General features: G+C 44.2%; 1 protein-coding gene and 1 pseudogene across 1 annotated transcript; both read right to left on the bottom strand.

Moving 5' to 3' along the window:
* Positions 1-563: 563 nt before the first annotated feature.
* Positions 564-680, bottom strand: LOC126097146 (5S ribosomal RNA; annotated as a pseudogene).
* A 2,909-nt stretch (positions 681-3,589) lies between these two features.
* Positions 3,590-16,555, bottom strand: LOC126095829 (cuticle protein 7-like). The gene is made up of 4 exons (XM_049910584.1): positions 16,544-16,555; positions 12,257-12,386; positions 7,464-7,946; positions 3,590-3,699 (listed from the first exon to the last, which is right to left on the bottom strand). Exons 1-4 carry the CDS (start codon positions 16,553-16,555, stop codon positions 3,590-3,592), a joined length of 735 nt encoding a protein of 244 aa, XP_049766541.1.
* Positions 16,556-18,345: the final 1,790 nt, after the last annotated feature.

Here is an 18,345-nt window from a genome sequence, read left to right as displayed (position 1 = left end):
CTGTGTTAAGGTTGATTGTCCTGGCCCAACTTAATAAATCAGTTGCAGTATATAGATAACTTCTCCCTATCATTTATCAACGGGCTAGTGCTGTAGCACCGTCTTTAGTAATAAACTGCATATTAAAGTCTGGAGTGGCTGAGCAGGATAATTACGAACCAGGGTACGAATTTTGTCTCGGATTCAGTGAGACAACCAATCGCGCGTTGCTCGCGCAGAAGTTTAGAAGAAGTCCGTTTCATCCGCAGACCAATGGGAGAAACGAACGCATGCACAGCATAATTGCAAAGATGTTGAGTTATTACGTAAGTTCCAGGCCCGACGATTGGGACGCCTATTTACCTTATCTACAGCACTCAAAGCACACCGTCTTCAGGCCACAAGTGGCCCATCGGGACCATCCGACCGCCGTGTCATCCTCAGTTGAGGATGCGGATAGGAGGGGCGTGTGGTCAGCACATCGCTCTCCCGGTCGTTATGATGGTTTTCTTTGACCGGAGCCGCTACTATTCGGTCGAGTGGCTCCTCAATTGGCATCACGAGGCTGAGTGCACCCCGAAAAATGGCAACAGCGCATGGTGGCTGAATGGTCACCCATCCAAGTGCCGACCACGCCCGACAGCGCTTAACTTCGGTGATCTCACGGGAACCGGTGTATCCACTGCGGCAAGGCCGTTGCCATTTACCTTATCTACAGTGTGCCTATAATTCGAAGGTTCATATTGTAACAGACTTGTCGCAATTTGAGGTGCTGTACGACAGAAAATGACCTCACCCTTTGACGTTTTGATTCCTAAATTAGGACCGGAGTGTGTCGGTGAGGAAGTTTGCTAGTAGAATTAGGTAAGTTTGGAGCAATGTACAAAAGGCAATCACGAAGACGGTAGAGCACCAGGAAAAACTGAACAGACGCCTGGGAAAATTGACGCAATACCGCGTGGAGCAGAGGGTGATGGTCACTAGTCCCTATTATTACTGATATTGTTGTTTTGTTGATTGTGCGTTCTGGGAAGGAGGGAGAGGGTGATAGAGTAACTTTGTTCTACAGGTGTCGAATACGTAAGGACTTTCCTGGCGAACTAGGATGGTTCGGCTGTTGCTGTTCGTCTCTATGGGCAAGGCATGACAAGTAGAGGTTGTTAAGCCTCTAGAATAAGGTGTGATGTTGTCGAGACTACCGGACGTGTGGCTCACTAGTTAAAAATGGACACTAAAGACAACAGTGTAGATCTGGGAGATTAGGAATGAGGTGCTTAGTTTGGAGGATGGCTTTTCGGAATTTTGTAAGGAGCCACAGGGGAATAATTTATTTAGGGAGATAAAGGGAGAGTACCAGAAGTTGCAGTTCACTTACAGTACATAGCGCAGCAATTTGATGTGGCATAGACTCCACAAGTTGTTGGACGTCCTCTTCAGAAATATTGAGCCATGCTGCCGCTATAGGCGTCCATAATTGCGAAAGTGTTGCCGGTGCAGGATTATGTGCACCAACTGACCTCTCGATTATGTCCTATGTCGGGGAATCTGGGTGGCCAAATCGTTCGCTCAAATTATCCAGTTTGTTCTTCAAACCAGTGGCGAACAATTTTGGCCCAGTGACATGGCTCACCGTCATCCATAAAAATTTCATCGTTGATGAGAATCTGAAGTCCAAGAATGGCTGCAAGAAGGTCTCCAAGTAGCCGAACATAACCGTTTCCAGTTGATGATCCGTTAAGTTGGGCCAGAGGAGCCAGTCCATCCCTTGTAAACACAACCCTCGCCATTATGGAGCCACCACCAACTTGCACAGTGCCTTGTTGACGACGTGGATCCATGACTTCGTGGGGTCTGCATCGCACTGGACCATTACCGTCAGCTCTTAACAAATGAAATAGAGATTCATCTGACGGTTTGGCAGTTACCTAGGATCCAACCGATTTGGTCACGAGCCAAGGAGAGACCCTCCAGTCGATGTCATGCTGTTAGCAAAGGCACTTGCGTCGCTTGTCTGATGCCATAGCCCATCAACGCCAAATTTCGCCAAGCTGTCCTATCGGATAGGTTCGTCGTAAGTCGTACATTGATTTCTGTGGTTATTTCGAGCAGCGTTACTCATCTGTCAGCACTGACAAATTTACGCAAACGCCACTGCTCTCGGTCGTTAAGTAAATGGTTCAAATGGCTCTGAGCACTATGGGACTTAACTTATGAGGTTATCAGTCCCCTAGAACTTAGAACTACTTAAACCTAACTAACCTAAGGACATCACACACATCCATGCCGGAGGCAGGATTCGAACCTGCGACCGTAGCGGTCGCGCGACTCCAGACTGTAGCGCCTAGAAGCGCTCGGCCACTCCGGTAGGCCGTTAAGTAAATGCCGTCGGCTACTTCGTAGTCCGTGGTGAGAGGTAATGCCTGCAATTTGGTATTTTTGCATACTCTTCACTCTGTGGGTGTCAGACTATTAAATTACCTAACGATTTCCGAAATGAAAATTCCCATGCGTCAAGTTCCAAGTACCGTTCATCGTTCAAAGTATGTCGTCGTGCGGCCATAGTCACGTCGGAATCCTTTTCACATAAAACATCCGAGTACCAATGGCAGCTCCGCCAATGTACTGCCATTTTATGCCTTGTGTACTCAATACTACCGCCATCTGTACATGTTCATATAGTTATCCAATGACTTCTGTCACTTCAGTGTGCAGCTACAATATCAGTTTCCGCCATTACCAAATTACAGGCGAATAAGAATGTCAGAAAACAACACTCCAACACCAGATTCAAAAGTATCAGAATGAGAATAAGAGTACGTAGTTACTGGAGAATGATTGTTCCATCTCCGGTCCTCAAACGGTTTGGTCTTGAGTGGAATGCATAGGCATTAATTACCTCAATAGCAGTGGTCTAAAAAAGTGAAGTTGCCTGTAGAACATAGCTTCCATTTAAATTCTTCTGACAAGTTTGATGCAGGCTGTCACGATTTCATCTACTGCGTGACTGCCATACCAGAGTAGCACTTGTACACTATATCTTCAGTTATATGTTACATATATTCCAATCTTTGTCTTCATATGCATATTTTTGTCCTCTTCGGCTCCATCTGCTATCGTGAAAAATATTCCTTAATGTCTTAGCACGTAGGCTATCATCCTGTCCCTTCTTTCATGGTTTGCCATACGTTTCTCGCAGATTCTACTAAGAATTTCCTTATTTCAAATCTTATCAGTACACTCAGTAACTCTTTTGTTGTACTACATTTCAAACGCTTCGGTTATCTTTCTTAAGGATTTTTGTTCTTGAAATTTATTTATTGTGTTTCAACTTTTGCTGAAGTTTTAACTATTTCCTCTGCATAGCTACGAAAATACGTTTTTAAACTCACAGAGACGCATACCTCGCCTAGTATCTTTACCAAAATGTCATCCAGCGTCGTCTGCAATATTGATCTGTGTTGCCATTGTCAGCCGCTTTACTTCAGTGGGAACACCAGTTAAAGAGGCATAAAATTTAAACAGAAGCGGGTTACTTTATTTTTGTACACATGCTAATTTCATTATACATGAAAAGCGCTGCATTCAGAAAGGAAGAGCAATCGCTTTGTGGCTAGTAGTGGACCTTGGAGTGACGGGTGGCGACTGTGGCGTTTGCGGTCTTCAGGGGCGCTCCGTAGACTCCAGCGGCGGCAGCTGGGGGCAGCGAGTAGCCAGCAGCTCCTGCAATACGTGCACAGCGACACATGTTAATGGGGAACTGAAGAAATCATCTACTGAGCATAGCAGTGAGCCAATGTGTCTCACACGTATTTGAATTGTACAATATCTGAACTTTTTCAGAACAATGTAAATACTTGCAATGCTCGTAAGCTTGTCGGGTTTGGACAGTATTACCACAAAGATCAAAACATTGTTACCTCTAATGATAATTTATATAAGATTTTTACAAAAAAACTAAAATTTCTGGTTGTTTGTTAGGATAGATTCTTTTCTTACAGCCTAGCTATCAATTATTAAATTTTTTACCTCAAAATACCTGTCTTTAAGATGTCAAAACTCAAAAAATATTATAATTTTTCCTATTACGAAGTACAAAAACTATTTACTGCCATTTATTATTATTATTATTTATGTGAAACAGCTATGTCTGTTGTTTTTCTCTATCTTTAGTAGATTTGAAAGCATGAAAGTCGTAATCCTCAGGCACACGGCATGGTAATGTATTTGTTACACATAGACAGGTGTATTAGGTCATCATAAGGCACCATCTATACATCATCGGGTATGGCTACAGCGGAACTACACATTCAAAAATAATAACAGATGCGAATAAACAGTTTCTGTCGTTTGTAATAAGAAATTTAGCATCTGACATGACAATGTCCTGCATAACTATGGACACAACAGGCTTATTATCACTTTGTCTCTAATCACAGCGCTTGTCCACAGACTGAAATTTTCCTTCATGTTTTACTGTGGCATGGAGGAAAATAAAATATGTCAGTTTAGCCTGTACTGCAAGTAGACTTTTTCTGTGTGATGATGACCATCTGTCTGATAAAGACTGTTGGTAAAAAAGGCTAAATGTTACCTTCTACTTCGTATTATGTTGCTTTGACAGAGAGCTGGAGAAAAATTTATCGCAGTGTCTTCAGATCCTCAGATAATATACACTGAGGTGACTAAAGTCAAGGGATAACGATATCCACATACACAAATGGCGGTAGTAACGCGTACACAAGGTATAAAAGGGCATTGCATTGGAGGAGCTGACATTTGTTCTCAAGTAATTCAAGTGGGAAGGTTTCCGACGTGATTATGGCCAGGTTGTCAACAAGGCATTGTGCAAACTGTTGGTGGTTCCATAATAATGTGGGCCGTGTTTACATGGAATGGACCCAGCCCTTTGGTTCTACTGAACCGATAATTGACAAGAAATGGCTATGTTCGGCTACTTGGAGACCATTTGCACCCATTAATGGACTTCACATTCCCAAACAACGATGGATTTTTGTGTGGATGACAGTGCATCATGTCATCAGGCCACAATTGTTCACGATTGGTTTGAAGAACTTTCTGGACAAACCGAGCGAATGATTTGGGTACCGCCCAACATAAATCCCTCGAACATTTATGGGACATAATCGAGAGGTCAGTTCGTGTAGGCTGTAGAGACAGTATGGCTCACTTCTCTGCAGGAGACTTACAATATCGTATGAAAATAAGCAGCTATTGACCTACTACTGGAATTTAGTTAGGTACATGTTCTACAGATCATTTAAACGATTCTTTTATCGAAACGATATGGACGGAGTCAGTTTACGGGATCTATACACATGATTAGTATTATTGGTTACACGATATGTCGTGATTCTCCAGTACGCCGGCGAAAACGAGATCCGACACGATATTAGGAACTATCGCGTGACATGTCACCTCACTGTATGTCTGTGAGGACTGCCATGTTATACGACAGCAGATTGGGCAGCCGTTCTCTTCCAACCATGGAATCTCTTAAGAACGTCCAACTAGAAGAACTCTAACTCACTATCTCCTCTAAGTCATCACAGTTTATAAGTTAGAACACTGTGAGTTAGGTCTATAAACAACCCATGAGTCACGCACCTATTTTTCCTTTAATCAAGAAGCTATTTAGCTTGGCCAATAAGGTGGACTCTTGCTTTCTCTCGCTTTGTAGTGTTAGCAAAAACTCCCTCATAAAGATCCATATTCACAATGTTATATGGCATTGTAGTAACTTATATAGCTGAACTCCACTGCTGTAAAAGACTTTTTTATTTTAAATTTGACCATGTTTCTACACTACTGGACATTAAAATTGCTACACCAAGAAGGAATGCCGATGATAAACGAGTATTGGCTCAAATGGCTCTGAGCACTATGGGACTCAACTGCTGTGGTCATAAGTCCCCTAGAACATAGAACTACTTACACCTAACTAACCCAAGGGCATCACACACATCCATGCCCGAAGCGGGATTAGAACCTGCGATCGTAGCGGTCGTGCGGTTCCACACTGTAGCGCCTTTAACCGCTCGGCCACTCCGGCCGGCTAAACGGGTATTCATTGGACAAATATATTATACTAGAACTGACATGTGATTACATTTTCACGCAATTTGGGTGCATAGATCCTGAGAAATCAGTACCCAGAACAACCACCTCTGGCCGTAAGAACGGCCTTGATACGCCCTGGCATTGAGTCAAACAGAGCTTGGATGGCATGTACAGGTACAGCTGCCCATGCAGCTTCAACACGTTACTACAGTCCATCAAGAGTAGTAACTGGCGTATTGTGATGAACCAGTTGCTCGGCCACCATTGATCAGACATTTTCAGTTGGTGAGAGATCTGGAGAATGTGCTGGCCAGGGCAGCAGTCCAACATTTTCTGTATCCAGAAAGGCCCGTACAGGACCTGCAACATGCGGTCCTGCATTATCCTACTGAAATGTAGGGTTTCGCAGGGATCAAATGAAGGGTAGATTCACGGGTCGTAACACATCTGAAATGTAACGTCCACTGTTACAAGTGTCGTCAATGCGAATACGAGGTGACCGAGACGTGTAACCAATGGCACCCCATACCATCACGCCGGGTGATACGCCGGTATGGCGATGACGAATACACGCTTCCAATGTGCGTTCACCACGATATCGCCAAACACGGATGTGACCATCATGATGCTGTAAACAGAACCTGGATTAATCCGAAAAAATGACGTTTTGCCATTCGTGCACCCAGGTTCGTCGTTGAGTACACCATCGCAGGCGCTCCTGTCTGTGCTGCAGCATCAAGGGTAACTGCAACCATGGTCTCTGAGCTGATGGTCCATGCTGGTGCAAACGTCATCTAACTGTTCGTGGAGATGGTTGTTGTCTTGCAAACGTCCCCATCTGTTGACTCAGGGGTCGAGACGTGGCTGCACGATCCGTTACAGCCATGCGGATAAGACGCCTGTCATCTCGACTGCTAGTGATACGAGGCCGTTGGGATCCAGCACGGCGTTCCGTATTACCCTCCTGAACCCACCGATTCCATATTCTGCTAACAGTCATTGGATCTCGACCAACGCGAGGAGCAATGTCGCGATACGATAAACTGCAATTGCGATAGGCTACAATCCGACCTTTATCAAAGTTGGAAACGTGATGGTACGCATTTCTCCTCCTGACGCGAGGCATCACAACAACGTTTCACCAGGCAACGCCGGTCAACTGCTGTTTGTATATGAGAAATCGGATGGAAATTTTCCTCATGTCAGCACGTTGTAGGTGTCGCCACCGGCGCCAACCTTGTGTGTATGCTCTGAAAAACTAATCATTTGCATATCACAGCATCTTCTTCCTGTCGGTTAAATTTCGCGTCTGTAGCACGTCATCTTCGTGGTGTAGCAATTTTAATGGCCAGTAGTGCATTATAAAAGGCTGTGCGTATCCTGGTGCAAGCTTCGCTATTACAAACCTGGAAGAGCAGCTTTAGAGACAGCAACGGCAGGGGCGACAGCTGCTCCAAGAGAAGAAGTCCCGGCGGGGACTCCGTCCTTGGAGACGACAGCATTAAAACCGGCTCCAGGGGCAGCCATGTACTGGACAGTGCGGACGCTGCCGTCGGGCTCGACCAGGCTGTAGCTGCCCTCCACCACGTCGCCGCTGCGGCTCTCCTGCTGCTGCTTGGCGTCGCCGGTCAGGGCGTCGCTGACGCTGTAGCTGAAGCTGTACTGCGGGTTGGTGTCGTAGTAGGCGTCGACGGCCTCGGCGGAGGACGCACCCAGGCGGCCCAGGCCGGCGTAACCGGGAGCGACGCCAGAGTAGCCGGTGGCCTGTCGAGAGTAGGCACCACCGACGCCAGGGTAGGCGCCACCTAGGGCCCCACCGAGGAGAGTGGCTGATAGGCCGCCAGCAGGCAGTCTGGCACTCGCTGCTGCTGTGGCGCTACCTGCTGGACCTGTTTGGCAGACGAGGGATTCAGTGATGTGTGCTTCATTCTCATACGTTACATTTGCTTTGTGTTAATAGTAAGTCAATAAGTAAAGGCCATTTATTTACTGGCTCATGGGTTGATTCCACATAGTCAACAATGATGTACCCTAACCACACTGTTGTTCTGGTACTGCAGCTGTGTTGGCTTAATGAATACTTCAATTCGTAATGATTTCAGAGCATTTCATTATGAGCACCGAGGAAGGAATCAGGGGCGTGATCAGTTTTCTTTACTGAAGGGACTAAAGCTGTCAAAAATTATTCACAGAAAGCAACTGCAGTATAGAGACTGCTGTTGTAATCAACGAAAAATTTACTAGTGTATAAATTCATTTAAAAGCAGATGTGTATCTAAGGTCTAAGGTCGTAGGCTTCCACAGCTTCTACGACCGTACCGTACAGCCTACCCATCCATAACAACCTCTTCAAATTGTCCAGTGACATCTCAGGTATGTGACGTCGGTAGCCACCAGATACCCGAAAATGACAGTATATAAAGGAAGACATTCATCAGTAAACAGCGATGAACCGCCTTGAAGAGACCGCAGCAAGTCGATAGAAACGCCGTCAGTTAGTTGTTTTAATGGTTACAATGATGTGGCCCAATACCCAAAATTATTTTATCCAAGATGTGTATCTGTCTGCAAGGCATATCCGTTTGGACAGGTAGGCCGCCCACTTTGAAAACAGTGTAGCAGCACATTTCCGCCAGCTGAAACGTAGTGCAAGCTGTTAAGTTTTGTGATTGTATTTTCTCCACGTCTCTTTTGCTATCGATCAGGTGCTCACTTAAGGGGAGCTGGAGGTGCCTATGCTGGCCATGTTAAAATCACTAAGTTTCAGGAACATTTATGAATAAACTACCAAACAGAAAAATCTGAATTTTTTTACATATAGAGTGGTTTAGTATTTCAGTTATGACAGAGGGATTTTGGAGTATCTTTTTTAGTTTCCTTCCAATTATTTTTTTTATTAATGACCCAAATTTTTTTACAAATAATTGCATTATAATTAAACTGAAATTAAACTACTGAGCATATTGCCAAATGGCTGTGTTACAATGTAAGTTTGACCACTAGGAGTGCTGTATAAAAATTTCATCTCTCTAGCTTGAGTGGATTTTGAAAAAATGTTCCTTATATTCGAAAAATTCTGATTTACGGGAAATGGTTATCAAAGTTTCTCAATACATTCCTGCATTATAGGATGGATTATCAGGGTCTTCTTCTTCATCCTCCAAAAGATTCCTCTTCTGTCTTCTTTTCTGGCCTGCTGTTCCATCATACTTCATATGCCTTTCTCTTCCTTCTGCTCCTCTTATCCTTTCTCTGTCAATATTTCTTAGTGCTCGTACAGTGTTCACGCCAGCTGTAAATCCTAATGCCTTCAGAACTTCACACTGTTCCCTTGGTTGTAGGATGCTATTGCATCATAAATGCCAAAGTGCAGTGTTTTTATGCTTACAAACACCCTTTTAGGAATCACTTTCCAAACCAAATTGTTTACGCTCTCATTAGGTTTCTTCGTCTTTCCGTGTAGACATTTGTGTAACAATTCTGGCTGTGCTAAGTCATGAAAAATTGGTTTTATTGCATTTATCACAGTTGCTTGCAAACCATGTTTGTGATCATAGTCCTTTTTTGAATTATATTTTCACCAGGAATTTTTTGGGCACAGGCTGTGTTGAGGGTATTCATTGGAAGAGGCAGTGTGAAGGAACAATGCCCACACTGCTTTTCGCATGTCACTAACATTACTAGTATTTGGCCTTATAGCATACCCATAGTATCTCTGTAGACGTTCAGTCACCTCATCAGTAAGCCTGCCTCTCCCTCCTATTGTCACTCCATCACTGAGCTTACTTGAACCCAAAGTTTGTTTGAGCCTTCGAAGCCGAAACGCTAAACAGCAAAGAGACGATGTTCCGCGCTCTTAGCGCTTCATTTGTCACAGAGAACAATGTAGCCTGCCTTGCACACTCGCTGTATGCGTAACAGGACGAGAAAATCCCAAGCAGTTCGCCAGGAAGTCACGAGAGGGTGTTAGATGCATTCAGAGACCGCCCATTTCCTCTGCAGGCGTGGGGGAAAATGGTAATAACTCCTAGGGCGAGTAGAACAATAATTCAAAGTTTACATTAAAGAGGAATGTTCCAATTAATTTTCGGTAGCAAAAAAATCGTAATTTTTTGGATTTGACTATCTCCGGCTCCCCTTAAGCCAAATATCTTCTGCTGCCAAGTCATTTTCATTTTTCACGAAATAAATGCAGAATTTTATAGTAGACTCTTGTTATGTTGCAAAAGTTGGACACAAACTGAGGAACGAGCTTTCATTTGTAACTGTCGGAAGCACAAAATAAATGTAAGTAACAAAATATTTAATTATCTAAATCATTTTGAAATCATTATTATGTTTTACAAACTGTTAAAACAGCTAGCTGAGTGACTCTTAAAGCAATAAAAAAGGTGCGGAATGATACAGACAGGAATGTCAAGGAAGCTGAACGAAGGATTTTTGAAGACTGTCATGCCACAATTCATCTTATTACATGTGAGTTGAACGTTAGTCATTGTTCAGCATTTGCAATCGTCGATCGTTTTTCGCTATCTCAAAGTTTCATCTCGTCAGGTGCCATATCACATGGCGGACATGTTTCGAAATGGTGGAAATACATTTCAGAAGAAGGAGAAGAATATCTCAGTTGCATCGTAACCATTGATGACAAACGGTTCCATCACTAACAACCGCCGAGTAAGTGGCGGAGCATGGCGTGGAAATTTTCACTTTCACCTAGAGCGGAAAGTTCAAAAGCCCAGCTTGTGCAAGAAAGTTGTTGATGATTGTGTTTTGGAATATGAGTGGTCCATAGTTGATTCAGTGAGGTTAGAAATGTTAAGCAGTGAATAGTGACAGCTCTCGTGAGCTTCTGCGAGATCTGAAACGCGAAATCGATACGAAGAGGAGAGGGTGGTTTTGAAAAGATGTAATTTTGCTTTAGGTTGATGTCAGCCTCATACAGATGGAAAAGCTACTGCATGAAAGATACTGGTTTTGATCTGCTGGAGCGCTCTCCACACAGTTCTAACCTAGCTCTAAGTGATTTACTCCTTCTTTGGCTGATGAAGGAGCTCCTGCCCGAATCGAAGTTTTCGGTGGATGACTAGGACGTAGGGATGATGAAAGAGTGCATGACGGCACAAACCAAACACATCCAAGACAGAACAAAGAAGCTTGTTAAGAGAGGAATCAAGTGCATAGAGGCTGCGGTAGGTGTTGTTCGCAATGTTGTTTTCCCAATAAAAAGTCTTTTACGAGAAATTGCCTTTACTTTCTGACTTGGCCTCATGCTTGACAACAGAATTTTTTGCAGTGCACTATCAAAAGCAACTGTGGTCTGTCAGCGGCAGCACTTTCTCAGCAATTCTGACGTGAATGATTTGGTATGTACCCTATTTGGAAGCAAAAATTGGATGTTTACCATGCATTATCAGAGGAAATTACTGTCGTAATTATGAGCAGAGGAGGAGACTGCCTACAACAACAAGACTTTAGGGTGCAGTGTAATGGAGTTGAGTTGACAGACTGATGCCTATACAAAAATAAGATATTATTAGCAGACGGTTGCCGGCCGTGGTGGCCAAGCGGTTCTAGGCGCTTCAGTCCGTAACCGCGCTGCTGCTACGGTCGCAGGTTCGAATCCTGCCTCGGGCATGGATGTGTGTGATGTCCTTAGGTTAGTTAGGTTGAAGTAGTTCTAAGTCTAGGGGACTGATGACCTCAGATGTTAAGTCTCATGGTGCTCAGAGCCATTTGTACCATTTTTTGAGCACAAGGTTTGCGCTAGGTAAAAATCTAGTTCGAGTTGTAAGCAATTGGAAACAACGTCCAGCTGTGGACTATAATAATAGATTTTTATTATGCATATGTAGCATTGATGAAATTGACAACAAAAGTGAGAAAAACTTGCAGCTCGACATAATACCTAAGGTCACGCGCCTTACTACTCAGGTATAGAAAAATTGTTCGAGAATAGTAACACAATGGCTCAACATTGGATCCGTATTCAGGAGAGTGGCATTTCAAATTCCTGTCCAGCCACTTGACTGAGGCAAATGTCACGTGGTTGAACTGGAAGGGTATAGTCGACTTCCTCCCCTATCCATTCCCAATCTGAACCTGTGCTCTGTAACTACACCACATCGTTGAACGGCTGTTGCACCCAAACGTTCTCTTTTCCTCGTAGCAAAATTTCCTGAACTTGAGAGCACGCTACCTGTGAGTCTGAGTCCAGCGTTGTAAGGAAGGCCACCTCGCAGGGCGGGAGCCGCCGAGTAGGAGACGGCGGGAGAGCCCAGGTAGCCCGCACTGGCCGCGCTTAGAAGCGCGCATGCGCACAACAGTACCTGCAACACCACAGACAGGGCATCTTAACAGCTATAAAAAAAAAAAACAGACACGGTCAGCTGTTGAATTTTGTACCATATGATAATAAGTAGCTCTTGACCTGTCACTGGAAATTAGTTACATATTTAGTTGACTATTCGAACGACTCTCTTATTGAAAAGTTATGGTGCGAGTCAGTTTACAGGATATGTATACATCATTAATATTAAAATTAATGGACACATTATATTTTCAGTCCTGCTCATGCAATTACACTTAAAAGCAAGCCATTTTTCCCTGGCTACCAGTTTTTGAATTTGATGCTTTGCTTAATTACGTGCCACCCTCAAGGAAGAAACAGCCCTCGACATCAATGTTTTTCATGCTCACATCTGTGTAAAGGTACAAGATGTTTCTTTCTAATCTATTCTGAGCCTTAAAACCGTCCATTTCTACGCTTCAAACTAACTCATTTATCAGTGTAAGTGGACCGTTTAACCTTTCTAGATCCTATTGGAAATCGACAGAATTATCCTGCATCGACAGTCATAGCTGGTTCTTGATAAATATAGACCAGAGCCAAATTTTTACATGATATTTTATGAATTTGCACAGACAATGGGTGTTACCTTACCGCTGGTATTTCAACTTCATTCCACGTTCATAGAGTCGTGAATACTACTATGTCCTTTGTATGCAAGTGCTGACGAGCTTCGATCTGTCGAAGAGGTTCTACTGAAAATGAGAGGAGAAAGTATTATCTTCAAATGTGGAAAACATCACTGCAAGAATGAGTGAATTTAGGAGTCGCAGTATCTGAAAGTTGTAACACACACGCGCGAAATAGTAGGTGACCCATGGTAATCCTGGCCGAGAAAAACTTTTCATCACTAGTATTTGGCCGAGAAGGAGAGGTCAGATGGTTGGTTATAATTCTTGGTCTCCATACTTTGCGCAGATGGTGCTGTTTAAATACCACACTTCTCTGCTTTGTCCGATATGGTGAGCTCAGGTGACGCTGTTGATAGTTAGGTGGGTATCGTATAGCGGTGTTGTTTGGTGGCCCCCATCTGCTGTTCAAGATGAATGGGCTATGAGCTAGCCCCAGATTTCGCTTTATCTTCTCTGTCCTAATCACATACTACAAACCTGAAATTGCTCTGTATAAACAGCGGTTACAGTCACGTAGAAGAGATAGACATAAGACACTATATATCCTAGGAGCGAACCAGAACCATTTCCTTCTTATCGTCAGTAACATGTGTGAATGAAGAAATTGGAGAACTACTCTCGAGATTTCTGACATTATACATCAATATTTGATTTGAAGGCGAGTTACAAAACTGGGAAATATAAGGCAACATGAGCCATTTGAGCGCTGGAGACATCTCTCATGTCAGCTGGGTGAAATACATTATATTCTCGGTAATGTAGAGGTTTACAACATTCAGTAATATCATGTACGTATCCGATAGCATAATGTTTAAAATCTAGTAATGCTTTCCCACGTCTTCTAGATGAGATGTACTCTATTAGAGGCCAGGAAGGGTGCTACCTAGGAGAATCTATAGTGACTTCACTGAATCGAACATTAGACTTAGTAGTGATATCTTGAATATTATTTGCTACTTTAACAAGAAATTTTTTAGTGTAAAGTAATCTCGGATGTATCGCAACACCAAGAAAAAATTAATGCAGATTAATGAAATTTCAGGTCTACAGTTGCCTAGATAACATATTTAACTGTTTAATATTACAAGATCATAGGTTAGTGTGAGCGCAAGGTAAATGTCGTGTGACTAGAGCGTCCCATTGGGTAGACCGTTCGCAGGGTGCAAGTCTTTCGATTTGACGCCACTTCGGCGACTTGCGCGTCGATGGGGATGAAATGATGATGATTGAGACAACACAACACCCAGTCCCTGAGCTTAGTAAATCTCCGACCGTGCCGGGAATCGAACCCGCGCCCTTAGGATTGACATTCTGTCGCGCTGACCATTCAGCTACCGGGGGCGGACAGCGCAAGGTAAGCCATTGCAAGTGTGAAATGCTGGTATATCAATAACCGGTGTAACCGCAAGAATGTTGAAGCATGCAAAAGTGTACCCATTATGTTGTACAGGTGCCACATGTCAGCTTGTGGGATGGAGTTCCGGTCACCTGCATTTGGTCATGACTGGGCCGGTTAATGCTGGTTGTGGATGACATTGCAATTGTCATCCGATGTTGTACCAAATGTGCTCTATTAGGGACAGATCTGGTGATCGAGCAGGCCACGGCAATATTTCGACACTCTGTAGAGCATGTTCGGTTACTACAGCAGTATGTGGGCGAGCGTTATCCTGTTGGGAAACACCCACTGGAATGCTGTTCACGAATGGCAGAAACAACGAACTGACGTACTGATATGCATTCAGGGTGTGTGGGATAACTACCAGAACCTTCCTGCCGTTATACGCAATCGCTCTACAAACCATACCTCCAGGTCTAGGTCTAGTGTGTCAGTGTGTCTAGCAGTCAGACAGGTTGGTTGCAGGCCATTAACTGGCCTCCTTCTTATCAACACACGGCCATCACTGACGCCGAAGCTGAACTAGCTTTCATCAGACAACACAACAGATCTCCACCCTGCCCTCCAATGAGCTCTCACTCGACACCGCTGAAGTCGCAAATAGCGGTGATTTTGGAGTCAGTGGATTGCACGCTACAGGGCGTCTGGCTCGGAGCTGTCCTTTAAGAAACTGATTTGTAACAGTTCGTTGTGTCACTGTGGAGCCAACTGCTGCTCAGATTGTTTCTGCAGATGGAGTACGTTGCGCAAGAGCCAAAGGCTGAACAAGATTGTCTTCCCTTCCGGTGGTGAAATGTGGTCGTCCGGAGCGCGGTCTTCTTGCTATTGTACATTCTCGCGATCACCGCTGCCAGCAATCACGCACAGTGCATACATTCCTTCTAAGTCTTTCTGCAGTATCGCTATTGCAGAAGAAACTTCCAGTTTCTCTTAGGCTTATTACCCGACGTTTTTCAAATTCATTGAGGTGTTGAGAATTGTCTCTTGGTCGCCTTAAAGGCGTTTTTGACTAATATCAACCCACGATGCCCGCTCTCAGAGGTAACTAAGGCCCATGGCTGTTACAGCATGTATTAAAAGCAAATCTGGTCTGTATCCTCATAGTGGCACTACTAGTACCACGCTTGTGAGACTGGTGCGAAATTTGAATAGACATCACTTTTCAAATATAGAAACACGCCTACCAGCTTTCGTTTATGTCGCACAATTCCTTCTTGGTGCTGGGACGTTTTTTCCGCCATTTCATTTAGACCAGTCGAAGGTTATTTTCTAAAATCGCATTTTAACCGCTTTTTAGGGAGATGAGGAAACTAACTCATAGGTAGCTCCTAATGAACAAATAAGTGCAGCAGACTCACTAGAATCCAAAACAGGCGCTGAAAATCCATAGGCATCTACGCACACCTAGCATACTGCCTCTCAATTTTAATTTCGTATAACCTCTCCCACGTCTCCACAGGAAGCGTTTCATCGGCCTAGAGACTTTCTGGATAGTTTTGATCCGAGGAGAGTGGCAAAGCCAGCTAACCTTGTACTTCGTTCCATGAGAGTGCAGAGTGAGGTAGTGCTTTTTTTATGGCAATGGACATATGTATATTATCGACGAAAGGAATTCAAAGCCCCATCTATTCACCCAAATTTCCATTTTATATGGATGCTCTGAATAGCGATAGTTCCTTTGACAGGGACAGGACCAATTTGCACACATAGTAATGTCCACTTAGAAGGTAGACGGAGAAGTAGCATGGGGAATGGAATAGGTGGTGCTCTGAGTAAAGCAACCATTGTGGCATTTACCATAATCGATTTAAGGAAACGACAGAACACCCAAATCTAAATCTCTCTCCTCCCAAATGCGAGTCCAGTAATTTACCACCAAGTTACCTTGTTCGATTTCTCTAATTCTAGTTTTAGTTGTGTTTCTGATAACATCTTCGTCGACTGAACTTCAGACATTAGATTCTAGTTTTAGTTGTGTTTCTGATAACATCTTCGTCGACTGAACTTCAGACATTAGACCCTAACCTTCCTCATTGTCCTTCCCTTCGCCCTGTGACACCTTATGTCTGCATGTACAGTCAAAAGTTTTGCACCCCGTCACCTCACCTGGTGAGCCATGTCAGCTGGTTGAGTAGGTCGGCAGACGACTGGTGTCAGCAGAGGCCGGCAGCTGTTATATAGTGACGCAGCGCCCTTCACCTCTTCAAGTCCCCGCTGGACATCGCTGACGGGCAGGTGGGGCCGCGGTGACGCAACACATGGCAGATGGAATCTGGTTTTGTCGCATCTGCCCCGCCTCGAAACTTCTCGCAAAGCCCAGGGGCCGGTCTCGTTCTTCTTGTCTCCAGCCTTTGGAAAGGTAGGCGAAATTGAGAGTTCACTACGATACTGAAAGTCAGGAGAGTAGTGTTCCTCATAGCTGTTACGAGAACGGTAGTCATAGGTGTAACTCAGTTACAGGCATGTCATGCAATACTGTATCGCCCCATACAGACGTACGTACAGGGGTTGGACAGAAATGTGGAAAAACCAAAAACACAATACTTTACAATGAAGGATTTCACTACCGGATGGTATTGTTGTTGATAATTCTTCCTGGTTATATGGCCGTGGTCCATGGAACACTTCTATTCCTAACGTTTCGTCCAATACTACGTTGGACATCCTCAGAGGTATGGCTGGTCCTGTTGAGTCCTACCGACTGACTCAACAGGACCAGCCATACCTCTGAGGATGTCCAACGTAGTATTGGACGAAACGTTAGGAATAGAAGTATTCCATGGACCACGGCCATATAACCCGGAAGAATTATCAACAACAATACCTTATCATACCTAATACGCCCTAGGAACATCGTTGGCGTTTAAAACAGCTTCCAGTTGTCTCTAAGTGGATAAATACGGGTCTTGTATGGTTTTCATGGGCATCACCATTCTTCCTACAAAATAAAGGCAGGTTCAAGTAATGATGATGAAAGTGGATAGCGACCACGTTCGCTTCTGTACAAAGGAGATCACTAAGGCTCAATAGCACTAAGATCTTGCTTCATCCCCGTACTCACAAAACCAGTCCTTGGCGATGCGATCTTTGTGAACAAATACCTTTTCTCTTGACACAAAGCATCACCATTGGGGAACAAACATCATCGTACGATGCGATGGGCCTGAGTGGCCAGAATGGTCACATAGTCGTAATGCGAAGTAATCAAATATGGCTGCCCAAATCATCACCAAACCTCCGCCATGTTTCACTCTTGCGACCTAAACTCGGCCACAAGTTGGAAATAGTGTGAAATGAGACTCATCGCCGGCCGGTGTGGCCGTGCGGTTCTAGGCGCTTCAGTCTGGAACCGGGTGACCGCTACGGTCGCAGGTTCGAATCCTCCCTCGGGCATGGATGTGTGTGATGTCCTTAGGTTGGTTAGGTTTAAGTAGTTCTACGTTCTAAGGGACTGGTGACCACAGATGTTAAGTCCCATAGTGCTCAGAGCCATTTGAACCATTTTTTGAGACTCATCCGACAAAACAACATTCTTCCATTGATCCATAGTCCAGCTTTTATGTCTCTCGTACCACGTTTTCATGTTACAGACTTTTGTATCTCCGATTAGTGGTATCTCGTCTCACAGTATACTGCTTCTGGTGATCCCTTCGTGTCGTCCAATACTACGTTGGACATCCTCAGAGGTATGTCTGGTCCTGTCGAGTCCTGCCGACTGACTCAACAGGACCAGCCATACCTCTGAGGATGTCCAACGTAGTATTGGACAAAACGTTAGGACTAGAAGTATTCCATGGACCACGGCCATATAACCCGGAAGAATTATCAACAACAATACCTTATCAGACATAATACGCCCTAGTTCTACATTTACTTATGGGGTGACTTCTGCAACTGTCATCCTACTG

This window comes from Schistocerca cancellata, chromosome 1 (assembly GCF_023864275.1).
Source record: "Schistocerca cancellata isolate TAMUIC-IGC-003103 chromosome 1, iqSchCanc2.1, whole genome shotgun sequence".
NCBI classification, from domain to species: domain Eukaryota; kingdom Metazoa; phylum Arthropoda; class Insecta; order Orthoptera; family Acrididae; genus Schistocerca; species Schistocerca cancellata.
Note: the sequence above shows the minus strand (reverse complement) of the source record. Positions and strands in the feature narration are given on the sequence as shown.

What these genes read in the sequence shown, in the direction of transcription:
- LOC126095829 (XM_049910584.1), bottom strand. An exon ending in CGCTGGACTCAGACTCACAG is followed by an intron (nt 7,947 to 12,256) that starts GTAGCGTGCTCT and finishes TCTGCCAAACAG; the next exon opens with GTCCAGCAGGTAGCGCCACA. An exon ending in CTCTAAAGCTGCTCTTCCAG is followed by an intron (nt 3,700 to 7,463) that starts GTTTGTAATAGC and finishes CACGTATTGCAG; the next exon opens with GAGCTGCTGGCTACTCGCTG.